This window comes from Nelumbo lutea, chromosome 5 (assembly GCF_056320005.1).
Source record: "Nelumbo lutea isolate HS-2025 chromosome 5, American lotus-T2T, whole genome shotgun sequence".
NCBI classification, from domain to species: domain Eukaryota; kingdom Viridiplantae; phylum Streptophyta; class Magnoliopsida; order Proteales; family Nelumbonaceae; genus Nelumbo; species Nelumbo lutea.
In genome coordinates this window covers 68,692,207-68,705,679 of record NC_142688.1, presented here as the reverse complement: position 1 = coordinate 68,705,679, position 13,473 = coordinate 68,692,207, and the positions used below count along the sequence as shown (strand labels likewise).

General features: G+C 36.5%; 1 protein-coding gene and 1 long non-coding RNA gene across 2 annotated transcripts; both read left to right on the top strand.

Moving 5' to 3' along the window:
• The first annotated feature begins 3,822 nt into the window (after positions 1–3,822).
• Positions 3,823–5,225, top strand: LOC148852811 (ethylene-responsive transcription factor ERF020-like). Its single transcript, XM_088947195.1, has one exon. It carries the CDS (start codon positions 3,934–3,936, stop codon positions 4,423–4,425), a length of 492 nt encoding a protein of 163 aa, XP_088803321.1. The 5' UTR covers positions 3,823–3,933; the 3' UTR covers positions 4,426–5,225.
• Positions 5,226–6,299: 1,074 nt separating this feature from the next.
• LOC148852810 (uncharacterized) lies at positions 6,300–11,670 on the top strand. The gene is made up of 3 exons (XR_016099635.1): positions 6,300–6,788; positions 6,865–6,929; positions 11,275–11,670. It is a non-coding gene; the product is annotated as an uncharacterized LOC148852810 (long non-coding RNA).
• Positions 11,671–13,473: the final 1,803 nt, after the last annotated feature.

Genomic DNA, 13,473 nt, shown 5'->3' with positions numbered 1-13,473 from the left:
CCCACATTTCGGATGCCTGGTCAGACCACACTAATCACTCTAAAACATTCCAAAACCCTAAGAAATCAAATTTTAGCCCAAATGCCCATAAATCCATCATTAAATATACATGATTCCCTTTTGATGGTCTTGATTATGCCACATCACCATACTTGATCCCCAACCAAACTCCATCACATGAAACAAAACCCTCAAACAAATAATAACACAAGAATTCAACCCTAAATTCCTGGATTTAGCCAACATCCATTAGAGATTCCATTTCGATACGTTTAACACTACGACACTCCTCAAACTTAAAACCCGTGATCTATAGATGCCTAACACGATCAAAACCTTCTAAAAGCCTCATAATTCCAATCCATACCTACCCACCAAGTTTTATCCCAAAATTTCCCCATTTGACACAACATCAAGCCTTGATTCTATTTTGGTGAATATTATTGATTAAAAGCTCACATGTCACAAATCTCCATCATCGAAACCTTATTTGACCAATCAGACCCCACCACCATGTTTAGAGATTCAAATAACCCCAACACATCAAATTTTATGACCAAAAACTTCCATTTGACCAATGAAAAGTAAGATTCTATTTTGGGCCCTATTATTGATTGGAATCCATAAGACTGTGATCTGAACTAAACCAGTGAATGTACACCTCTGATCAAAGATCCATCACTTCCATCAGATTCAGGATGTTCAAATATGCCTACACACCAAATTTCATCCCAAAATTCTCTCATTTGACCCTTCATCAAACAAAGATTTTGTTTTGGCAAATCTTATTGATCCAAACTTGTCAAACATAGATTTCAATCATCCCGACCCTTTTTGTTCAATTATACCTCACCACTGTGTTCAAATGCTCAAAAAACCCCTAACACACTAAATTTCATGACTAGATTCATCCATCTGTCCGTTAAACTAGAGAGATATCATTTTGACGCACCCGATTGAATCACCACATTAGCTATCCAACCTAGCATCTTAAGTGGGAGGGGACTAGTGTTAGCTCATTACTTAACCCCATTAAAACACATGGACTAATGAATTTTAGCTTAATAGGCTTAAAGAGCTCAAAATACCAAACAAGCCCTTGCTTAAAACTAAGAAAGGACATAATCTCTTTTAAAAGTTCATCAAATTTACGTTCCTTGCCACTATCAGTCCCAAATATGGGGCTACAACCTCTGACATGCCTTAATCACTCATTGGATGCATGAAACCCATAAGAAACCATCGAAAATCGAAAAAAATTGTTGCATAAAGAAGGAAGGGTCAACTACAAACCCTTCTCTCTCAAAATCCATGCATATTTTGGTAAAAAAAAAAGAAATACTCTAATGAGCCACATACACTATAATTGGACGAGTATCAGGCCCATCTCCCTCCATTTTCTCTATAAATAGAGGCCCAACTTGAGCTTGAAGAAGAGAGTTTCCCAACTCTTGTAACACACCTAGTCTGCTTGAAACCCCAAAATCCTTGAAGTTAAGCTCAAGCCTCATCCCCTGCTTTCCAAATTCAACACCAGAAATGCCCAGCCTAGCTCTTGCCTTGCTCAAGTTTCATTTGAAGTCATTTCAGCTGCTGAAAAACTTGTTTCGAGGTCATATACGAGAGGTAAGCCTCTCATTCCACCATATCTTTGCTTTTAGTTTAGTTTTAAGTTGCTTAAAGCCATGAAATCTTGGGAAGCCTGCATTCCCAGCTTCCTCTGGATTGAGAAAAAGAGGTAGAGAGGTGAGGGTCTTAGGGAAACTAGTACCTAAGACCCGATAACATCACCTCAAATCAATTCCAGGCGAAATTGGGAACATTTTTGCTAGATTTCAGGAGCTTTGAGCAATCTTGTTAGTTCGTGTTTTGCCGCAATCTTCTATAGTAGCTTGGAGAGAGGGGTGCCTAACACTTTCCCTCTCCTAATCTTTGGAACCCAAAACCTTTCAATTTAGTGCTTTTCCTTGGCAAAGAACGGAGTCACTATTAAGGCAAATAATTGTTTTTCGAATAAAAAAATGAGGGCCCATTTCTTCTAAAAAATGGGTGGCAATTCCAACTCTTTGAATCGGCCATGAGCTTCCCAGAGCTCACACTAGTCACACTCATCCAACCACACATCAGGAATATTGTTGATGTAAAGTACAATCTATGTTCCAAATGTGCAACTTAATGAACATGGCCAACAATATGTTATGGTTAGTAGATTCGAACTTGCCATAAATACAAGTGATAGACTAAATGGTTATGAGCCTCATGCATTTTATGACTAGTGTGGAGCAAAATGATTAATTCTAGAGCCAATAAAATAGTATCAAATTCAAAATGATATCTAGTTTGGAAACATGTTAGTTCTTAAAACAAAAATAACAAAAATAGACAAATGCTATGATGAAGCTATTCCATTGTAAAGCTTGCCTCATATAGCTAAACACTCCTTAAACTTACCATTTCACGCAAATTTGACATTCTCCATATATTGCAAAACATTAAGGGTCATTCATTTTTGGAATTTTTAGAATGGGGAAAGTTGGTCAATAGGATTTTGGTTCCCATTTACCAAGAAACCCATGTTTTTTTTTTCTATATTTATTTGGGGTCTACGAAAAATTTATTCTCCCTATATATCACCTACTTGGATAAATTATACATATCTCCTAGAATTACTTTTCTACATAGGGGAGGGAGGAGGGGGGGGGGGGGGAGTTGCCAACACTTGGTACAAATATTGCTTCTTTAATAATGAGTAGATTCCTCATTATCTTATTTACCTAAAAAATAAAAGAAAATGAATAAATGCATCTGTCCAATAAATAACTTACCAAAAAGAGAGACACCCACTTGGGACTAAATTACCTCTTTAATAATGACTTTGTATGGGTAAAATGGTGATTGTTAATAAAAATAAATAAATACAGATATCCTATAAGTAATTACCAAAAAGAGAGACACATGAAGGAAAAATGCAAAACAGTTTAATAAATTATTTAAATAAACTAAATAACGATTAAAAGTTAAAACCATACAAATAAAAACGATTTAAAATTGATATGACATGGCGCGCATTGACATCCACACCCTAGCCCTACCTGGCTTGACGCACAATTACTTTTACTTTTCAAAACATAAAACACAATTCAATTTACATAATTTTGTTTTATTTTGTTTTTCTTTCCTGATATTGTAATTTCAAAAATAAATGAAAACAAGATATTCTAGAACACGGTACCCTTCTTTTCTGTACGGCCCAAAATTGACCATATTTTCCACTTTTGGTACAAACTTTTACCAGATTCTTTTTTTCATTATTCAACATTTTATGCCGTATAAATATTTACTATGGCCCCATCTATCTGATTGGACTCAATCATACTTGTAGTGATCATATGGATTCCAATCTGAAGGTCAGAAAAGAAAAGAAAAGAATCAGACGACTAATTTGGGCACTTTGATCCAATCAAATCCTAGTGACTAAACCAGCATCTTAAAGTCAGCAATTCCAATAATGCCATACACCAATATACTTTATCTTGATCTTGACAAGCATGTGACACCTCCACCTTACTAATGTCCCAACTCCCAACCAAGTCCAACGCGCTTTGCTTGACAAAACGCATTTTCTAGTATTCACATACTTTGAAAATTACAAATCTACGGTCCATCCTAAATAGTATTTGCATCGACCTTTGAAAAGCTTGACTCATCCAGAAAGTTACAAAAGAGAACTCTTTTCCTGTGTTCCTTAGCTGGGTCGACCCTACCTCTTTCATGGCTGGTCAACCCCCTACGAGAGGCTCTGACTTTCCCCAACTTCAACCTATATAAACGCTGTCCAGAAATCAAATTTCATCAGGTATCCAGCCAGCTGAACCAGTTTTGTCTTAGACCCATTTGCGGAAAAATCGTGCTCAGTTGCAGAGTTTGGTTCAGATGAGTCATTCAGAAGAAGGTCGCTCAAATGGAGACGAGAAGAAGTACAACGGAGTACGTCGCCGGAAATGGGGTAAGTGGGTGTCGGAAATTCGAGTCCCCGGCACAAGAGACCGGTTATGGTTGGGGTCATACTCTACGCCGGAAGCAGCTGCAGTGGCCCACGACACTGCTCTCTTCTGTCTGCGAGGTCCCTCGTCGGCGGGACATCTCAATTTTCCAATTCTCCTTCCGAGGATCCTACAGGCCGACATGTCGCCCAGGTCCATACAGAAGGCAGCATCCGCTGCAGCACTGGCGGTTGATGCTCAACTGACCAAAGAGTTGCCGGAAAATGAGAAGCTTGTAGAGAATGATGAAATAACTGCTTATCTTGATCAGACCCAAATCTGGGACGACAAATACGTTCATTCTGAGATGAATGAAGGAAGCTCCTCCGTCGAAGGCGAGGCCTTGAGCATTTCCGTTGAAGACATGGAGATATATCTCTAGATTCTAGCCGTTTGAGTCTTATACTTTTAGAAACTTCTGTGTTCTTTGCCATGCCACAGGACTGACTTTACCAAGAAATCAGTTACGTACTTTCTTATTTGGGTTTCTGGATTTCTGATCGTAATTAGCGTCTCCCCTGTCTCTTGGATAGACCATAGATGTATTAGTGACCAAGGAAATTGGTCAGTTTGAGCTGGATTGAAGCCACAATCAAATACCTTACTATACGAGTTAAAGGATAAAAAGAAAGAACACAAGAACTTCCAGTTTCATTGAAATGGAATTGCAGTTTTTGCAAAGAATCTTCTTTGGGTATGATTTTATTTTTTTCTTTTTCTGAATCTTCAAACTGGATCAATTAAGCTGTGTTATAATGTTATCCAGCCTTCTCAATTATTTACTAGGGTTGAATTTGCAGGATCAATTTCTTGATGGGTTTGTTAATGACTGGAGGATATCATCAAACCCCAACTGTCTGCAACTCATTTCTGGACTCTGGACTCTGCTGGAGACAGTAGAAGTCTCAGATTGCAGAAAAAAAAATGTGAACTATTCCATCTAGATATGGTCTCTTTAGCCAAAAGTGCAATGCAAGAGCTTTCATTCATAGTCAATCATCCATCCAATTATCTCAGGGTTTAACTGATAATGTGGTCCATGGGGAAGAAAGAGATGCCAGAAACCAGATGATTGCTGCCATTCAAATTCAACCAATTTGGCATTTAGATTGAGAGCTCTCTCAGTCCAGGTCCATTCCTGTATGAATTCCATAGCCATTGATGGATGAACAAACAGTTCTCATATTTTCATCTTGAACTCTAATGTACTCATAGTCTTTATTATCAAATTAAGAAAGGAAGGACAACTACCTCCTGTTCTAAAAGGAGGTTCTAACCCCAAAACTAAGAGTTGGTGGGAGCTCCATCAGACTTCGGTAAACCCAGCTGCCTGTCCTATATCAGTTGACTCCTTGCTTAGTGCAATCTGAGTGCCTTGTGGAGCATCCAATTGGGCACCATAAAAAGAAAATTAAGGCTCTGTTTGTTTGAAGTGCAAATTAAATTAGGTTCAGACTTGCATCCAATTATTTATAATTATGACTTGCATTATTACGTTAAGCAAAAATTGCACTGTCTCATTTACAAATTCACTATCAATGCAAATTTGCACTCAAAACATAAGTTCAGCTTTGAATTTACACTCAACTTATTTGCACTCCTATGCAATTACACTAGTACAAATTTTCATGATAAACGAAGCCTAAAGATCCGTTTGTTTGCAATGTAAATGTGAACAAGACATAAATTTTGCACTCCCATGAAATAATACTGGGTAACCGTGCGTAGGAGCTGGGCCTTCATGATTCTTTGGGCCTATTACTCTGGACCATGATACTAGGGCTGTAATCGGATTCAGCAAAATTCGAATCCAATCAATTCGGTTCGAAATTCCAATCCTAATGAGTTCGGATGGGATTCAGATTTAATCCAATTTTGTTATAATTTGTTGAAATATTAAAAGAAATTAATTACTTTTAAACTTTTACATAATAAATTGATGTAAATATAACACACTGAATTTATTATATATAAATTCGTATATAATATAATATATAGAATAGATTTTTTATAATTTTCAACATAATTATATAAAATTTATATATTAAAATCAATAAATATTTAATATAATTGGATTCAAATTTTAATGGGATCATATGGGGTCAAATCCGAATCCAATCTGATCTGAATACTTAAATGCATAAACTGAATCTAGATAATCAGATCGGATATTGGATCGGGCCTCGGATTTTTGGATATCATTGAAAGGCCTACATGCATGATATTAAAGGCTCCTTTGTTTTTTAGATTTTGAGAGGGGGAAGTTGGTGAATCGAGTTTTAATTTCCATTAACTAAGACACTCGTGTTCCTTTTTCATACGGGGTCGATTGAAAATTTGTTTTCTCTAAGGCTTTGCTTGTTTGGGATGTAAAAATCGATTCGATGTGTTTTTACATTCCGGTTAAATTTTTGGCCGTTTGGATTGGGTGTAAAAATACACCAAAAACCGGTGTAAAAGTGATTTCCGGTTTTATTTTACTTCGATTATCGATGTATTTTATACATCGATTTTTTCGATGTAAAAATCCATCGAAATAAAGGTGTACACCAACGGCTCTTCGTCTTCGTCTTCGTCTTCGTCTCCTCTCATCGTCTCTCTCTCAGTCGTTCGAAGTAAACAAGGGCACTTCGCTTTGTCTTCGTCTTCGTCTGCTTGTCCTTCTCTCACCGTAGCTTCGTCTCCTCTCATCGTCTTCGTCAAGGGCACTTCGCAAGCCCTTGTTTTCTCACCGCCGTTCTACTGGTCCTTCTCTTCCACTACCTCCCTCTCTCTCGCTCTTTCTCTTCTTTTCTCACTGTTTTCTTTCTTTCTCTCACAGGTTCGAACGCCCTCATCTCAGAACACAGAGGACGCCCATCATCCCCAACTCGCAACGAACAGAAGGTACCAAATCTAGAGCTTGTCATTCAGATCTGACGGAATGTTGTCATCTCGTTTCAGATCTGGAGACAACCCAAAACAGATATCAGACTTGTTTTTCTATTGTAATTTTCTTAGATCTTCGATTTATTATTATGTTTATGCTCTGCAGTTTTTGTTTAGTTCTTAGATCTGCAATTGTTTTTCTTAGATCTACGATTTAGACAACCCAACATTAACCTAGCTAATTAAAATATATATAGATCCCATACGAACATCACATATTTGTATATATGTTTATCTGTTCATGTTAGGTGATGCGCTTAGAATACACTAGCAAGTGCACTAAAGTAATATAATGATGAGTAGAGTATCGTTCCCACGGGGATTGATTCAACAACTATTAGTACTGAATCAACCTTTTGTTATCTGATAAACTGAAAGATTAAACAAAGAAAAACCTAACTCCTAACTAGCAAACTACCCTAAGCATTCTCAGATCAGACCACCTTTAATGATGAGAACTGCATGCAAAAACTAGTAGAACCGGTTTAGAAATGAAATCATTAAGCTGCCCAACCGAAGTGAATTCAGTCTTGGGTTGGCTAAACCCTAATTGTACGAGCAACCTCTCTCAAGCACAACCCACTCTATCTATGAGCAACAATTCCTATATTCTATTAGAAATTTAATCGCCATAGATGCATTAAGAACAAGGAGTTCGACAGAAATTAATTCTAGTTGAATGAATGCCAAACGAATCATGCAAATTATCTCTAAGATGCATTCAATCCGTTTTCTTGATTAGTTGATCTGATTATCTAAACCCTTTCTCAAGCAATTCAAGTAATCCAAGAAACAAGAACAATTCGGCCAAGACTATTCTATTAATCGAAAACCCTAATCAAGAAATCCCAATCAATCGGATCTGCTTAAAATATTAATTACATATCAGAATTGAAATCCATCATGGTTCACATAATAGAAAGAAAGATTCAACAAAGAAAAATCATGAAACCCTAATTGAATTTAGGTTATCAAATTCACAAAATCAAAGAAGAAGACAACCTAGGATTTCTGCATCAATCTTCAATCTCCTCTTCAATTCGCATTCATCCGCCTTCTCTCCATCTTCTCTAGCACTTCTTCTTCTTGATTTTTGTCTTTAGGGGTCCGAGCCCTAATTTCCTCTTTTTCTTTTCTTTTTATACTCTTCCTTTCAGCCTCTTTCAGTTCTCTAAAGTCAGCCGCCTTTTGGAGCTTCCCTTAGGACTATGGTTGGGCTGCTCTTTGGCCTCTCCTTGGTGGGCCGAAGTGTTATCCCATTGGGTTTTGGCTGGGCCTTTCTTCTTAATGGGCTGAAGTGCTTCCCTTTTCTTCATACCAATATGTCTTCATGCTCTCTTCACCCTAGACTATCCCAAACTCTTAGTTTCCTAGAATTCTGCTCAATTAGGGTAAAAACCATTTCAAATCATCATCAAAACCATGTATAAAGCAATAAAAATGATGTGTAGCATGCACACACATCACTAGGTTACTGTCTCACCACATATTTGATTTCAGCAACTAAACCCTACTAGCCTAATTATCCAGATAAAGAAAAACCTGGTTTTCTTGATCTGTTCAAGGAGATATGTCTAACCATGCTTGATTCTTTCAAAAGGAATTGCCCAAGTATCACCTTTGACCCAAAGTATGCCCTATAGACTATTTGATATCATTTCCTTTTTACACAAGCCACCTCTTACCAACCTACAATTTTGGAACCCATAAAAAAATAATATGTGAATTATTTTCTAATTGTATTTTGGCATACGGATTAGAGAAAACAGAAGACTACTGGTGGTAACTCACAGGGCTAATAATTCCTGACAAGGTCAAGTAAGCAACTACTCATAGCTTGATGTTTGCAGCAAACCCCAGATAAACAAGACAAGGAATCTATTCAACGAGATAAAAACAAAAAAGATCAAAATATAGGAGGTCCTATGAACACTTAGATAAATAAGGGAAACATAAAACCTTCCAAGAAAAACAAGTAAATAACCTTGTCCCCAATCTCAGAAACAAAGATCAATGAGAATACAGCAGTGAGGCCTGACTTTGCGATTGCTGCTAAGAATGATGAAGGTCCTCCATTCACTAAGACAATCAGTGAAAAGGCTAAGGCACATGCAAGCAGAACAATTGCTATAGATACTGGATAAGGAATCTTCTTTGGGGATTTCACACTGTCAAATCATGAAGTATATGTAGCTTGATTTAAATTGGAGCAATTGATGTCTATAGCATAATCTTCAATCAATGGATTTACACTATCAGTAAATCTATAGAAAGAACCAAGAATTAGAAAACCAGAACATGAATCATGATAATTGATTTACACTATCAGTAAATCCAACCCAATCTTGTATATACATGTCTAGCTAGATTGGATAATGGCCCAAACCAAGAGTTGGGTTTTGGTACCAAAATTGAGATAAGCTCAAGCTAGATTTGATAATGGCCCAAACCAAGAGTTGGGTCTGGCTAGATTGGATAATTATGAAAGCACAAACAGAAATAGTAATATAATTATGAAAGAGGAAATAAACAAACACTTGAACTGATATCAACGGGGCAAGTGAAGGGGAAATAAACAAATAGGAGTGCCATGATCTGATTTGAATAGTGAAAACAGGGATTACTTTATGTTTACAATTCTGAACTGGGTAGGGATGTCATTGGGTTGGTGGGTTAAGTGGTAAATCTGCACTTACCTGATCCTATCTTATTTGGTCCAGTATTTATTGGTTCTCAGGTCATGTTTGTATCGAGATGAACCCATGCTAATCTCCTTTCTGAAATACCAAGGAACCTGCTCATTCTGCTTCAACCAGCTATAACTACTTGGAGTTCCCTTCAATTACCATCTTTCTCACCGCCATCTCCATTGCCTTTTGCAACACGAAACCACTGCAAACAGTTCTGCTTTTATAGAGTCGCCTAGTCCAATAGGGCCTGAAAACAGCCCCACTATTTCCCCATTTTCATTTCTTATCACCCCCCTCCCATTCCAGAAGGACCAGGATTACCAAAGCTGCTTCCATTAAAGTTCAGCTTAAGAAAGCCCAAATCAGGAGAATGCCAATCCCTTATGATATTCTTCTTGGAGGAAGGTAGAGCTGCAAGTTCCCTAATTCCATATTAAACCATCAAAGGTAATATCTGAAACCAAACTCAATGACTTTACTCAAAGTGCCACCTTTGCCATAACCTCTTCTTTCCGTCCTTTTTTTTTCCTTCAAAAATCCATAAGTTTCTTTCCTCCCATAAAGCCCCTTAGGCAGGATGCACAATGAGGACATGGTCCATGGAAGCTGGAACCTAAAGCACCACATAAAATAGGCAAGAAGTGTGATACTACGGTAAACATTCCAAGCCCAAGGACAATTTATGTATTGACTAATAGCATGGGTAAGGTTACTAGTAACAGAGAACTGCTTTTATTAGGGCTAGGGTGTAGAAAGATAATTGTTGCACCAATTTATTTATGTGATATCCAGCTAGCCACATGGGTTTCCTGGTTCCTACTGCCTCTCCTTTGGATAGAACTTCCATTATCGATTGTAAAAAAATATGCTTAAGATAAAATACAAAATAGTATAGTAATGATACAACAACAAAGTTCAAAGTGACAGAAAGTTGGAAACAAGACCTGCAAAAATGATCAATCTATAATTCTTATAGGATACAATCAACATGCTATTATTTACTGCATTTAATGAAAATGTCCTGTTAGATTTTTGCAATAAGACAGTTGAGTCTAATATGCTTTAATTCTTGAGTGTAGATATTCAATAGCTGCATTTAAACAAAGTCGTTTTCCTATTGGCTTGGAGTTATTATTTATGCATCTACTAGCACAAACCACCAAGTACTTGCATTGCAAATGATCTTGGGTAAAAGAAATAGACTTTATGCTTTTGTTTTGAAGGACAAGATCAAATAAAAAAGCAATCTATGTTATTATTGCAGATAAACCATCCCAGAGTCCAGAGTGTCATACTTGAATAAAAAAACAATCAATTTCTTCAGTAGGAAAACCTCTGAGTTTTGGTCTTTGAATACTAGCAAGTCCAGAGTCTCATACTTGAATAGCTTTCATTCCATCCAGATTTTGTAGTAGGTCCAGATCTCCGATTGATCGGAAACAAAACAATCCTTTCTGTATTCTGTGTAGACAAAGTTTTGGGATAACAGATATAGGCATTTGTCTCAAATTGCTAGTAAAAAATAGTTGAAAAAAATATTTGTATTTTTTGTTTTTCTGTTATATTTTTATAATTTTTCAGAAATTAAATCGGATCAGATTCGTGTTATGCAGTCACTGACAATGAATGTTATGGAGACAAGATTGAACTTGTGACTTGTGAGCTGCTGAGCTTCTGCGATACATAATGTACTAATTCCATGACAGCAAAGCAAAATGATGAACTGAGCTATTAATGTTGAAGCATTTAACATAATTGCTTTCAAAGTTCTCTGATACTTGAGTATACGCATACAGGCTAACTGTTTCTGTAATTTTTTAATATTTGCCCCTTACATCATCTCCATCAGCATGAGATGGAATGCATATCGGCAATTATCAATACATGGGTGTAGTTTTACACTGTTGTTCATCCAAATGCATACAGAAAATACGCTGATGTTTTATACTATTCTTCCAAACGCACAGCAGTGTAAAAGTTGAATCTATCCGGTTCATTTTTTGCACTTACATATTGGACCAGTTTTCTTTTACATTGGAGTTTTGCGTTTACACATCAAATAAACACAGCCCAAGTATAACTTATCCAAGTCAATGATACCCATCTCATCTCTAAGGTAGATAAATAATTTTTCCATGTAAGGGAAGTTGACAATAATATCGTTATTATCTTATGGATAAAATTATTATTGTCTTATTTACCTGAGAAATGAGAAAATATAGGTAAATACAAGAAAACGGAGCTAAAACACCTTTATTGACCAGAAACAACAATGACCCTGTACGCGTGGTAATCTCTAAAACACCTGCACAAATTCACAAGATTGAGGAAGCGGGCTCGTATGAGAATATTAAGTCAAGTCTTAGGTCAATCGTGTGGTTTGTGGCTGCGATGGTCCACCGTCCACGTAATGAATGTCATGGGGTTGGATGGTGCAAAACATATTATACATGCCTTTTACATTTTGATTGGAATTTTCTGGCTGCGATGGTCCATCATCTCTAGTATCACTATCCCGTGGTGCAACAGTTGGTTATTTCCTACAAGGAATCAACTGCGAGATATAAATTAAAAGTGGTTTGTAGCGGTGTTTGGTTGCAATGCAAATAAATTTATACTGATGCAAAATATGGTAATATAAATGATTTGAGTATAAATTTTGACCTATTTTATTGTTTTAAATTTTAACTTATTTTGTTTGATTGCAGTACAAATAAAATAAATTAAAACATGAAGCAGAATAAAATAAAATCCAAAACAAAATTAAACAATAATTTGCATTTTTTTTATATTTGTACTTCTATGCATTTGTACTAGTGCAAATTAATTTGCACTGCAATCAAACGGGACCATTAGATAATCAGTCTTAGATAAGATTTTGCTGCCAAAGTCAAAGATTGAATGGCTAAATGCAGGACAAAAGTGGCTTGATTTATCCTCCATTGATCGTAATATCTCTCATCAAATATCTGGCATGGACAATGAGACAATGTTATATATGTAAGATAAAATACAAATGAAGTGCCCGTTTGGGAGGGCTTCAGTCTTCAGCTACGACTGAACTGTTTTCACTGAACCGCTTTATAGTAAATCTAACTTCATCGGAAAGTTGATTGGGGTTTTTGGCTTTTATTAAACATGACTTGTAATCTTTCTGTATGAGGTCCATCTTGCAAAGGCAGAAAGCCTCCGTGTAAAAACCCTCCAAACGGGGCATTAAAGAGGATGTTAGAGCGGCTCTATTTTTGTTTTTTCTCGAATCAATGGATCGATTTGGTCCATTTTGTTTAAAATATGTTCCTCTCAAGGAAGCAAATGATACACTGTCGTGGTGATACCCAAGGTGGTGGTCAAGGCATGTCGGGTGTTGGTGTTGACACCGATGGCACTACTCGTTTTTCCGGAGGATGCCTCATGCCTTTGCACGGTTGTACCACTTGATCGGGGTTGGGCTGGTCTTTGGGTCTAAGTCACTGATTAAGTTTTATGTAATATATATTATTTAATATAAAATAATAATATTTTATATTTTATATTATATATGATGTAATATATGTATACAATTATATGAAATAATTTATGTAATATAAAATATTGGATTCAATTATGATATTCGAAAAACTTATAATCAATCAATATGGGTATCATATCAGATGGGTATTAATCAAAATTCACAGGAGGGGGAGGGTGGATGATTGGTCAAACGTGCATATATATTGTGTTATTTTATAATATTTGTATAAATAATACAATAATAATAATCGATGGTGCGTGATCAGGTATTGCCTGTTGGAGGATAGCTCAGACGCTTG

What these genes read in the sequence shown, in the direction of transcription:
- LOC148852811 (XM_088947195.1), top strand. Translation starts at nt 3,934, where the DNA reads ATGAGTCATTCAGAAGAAGGTCGCTCAAATGGAGACGAGAAGAAGTAC.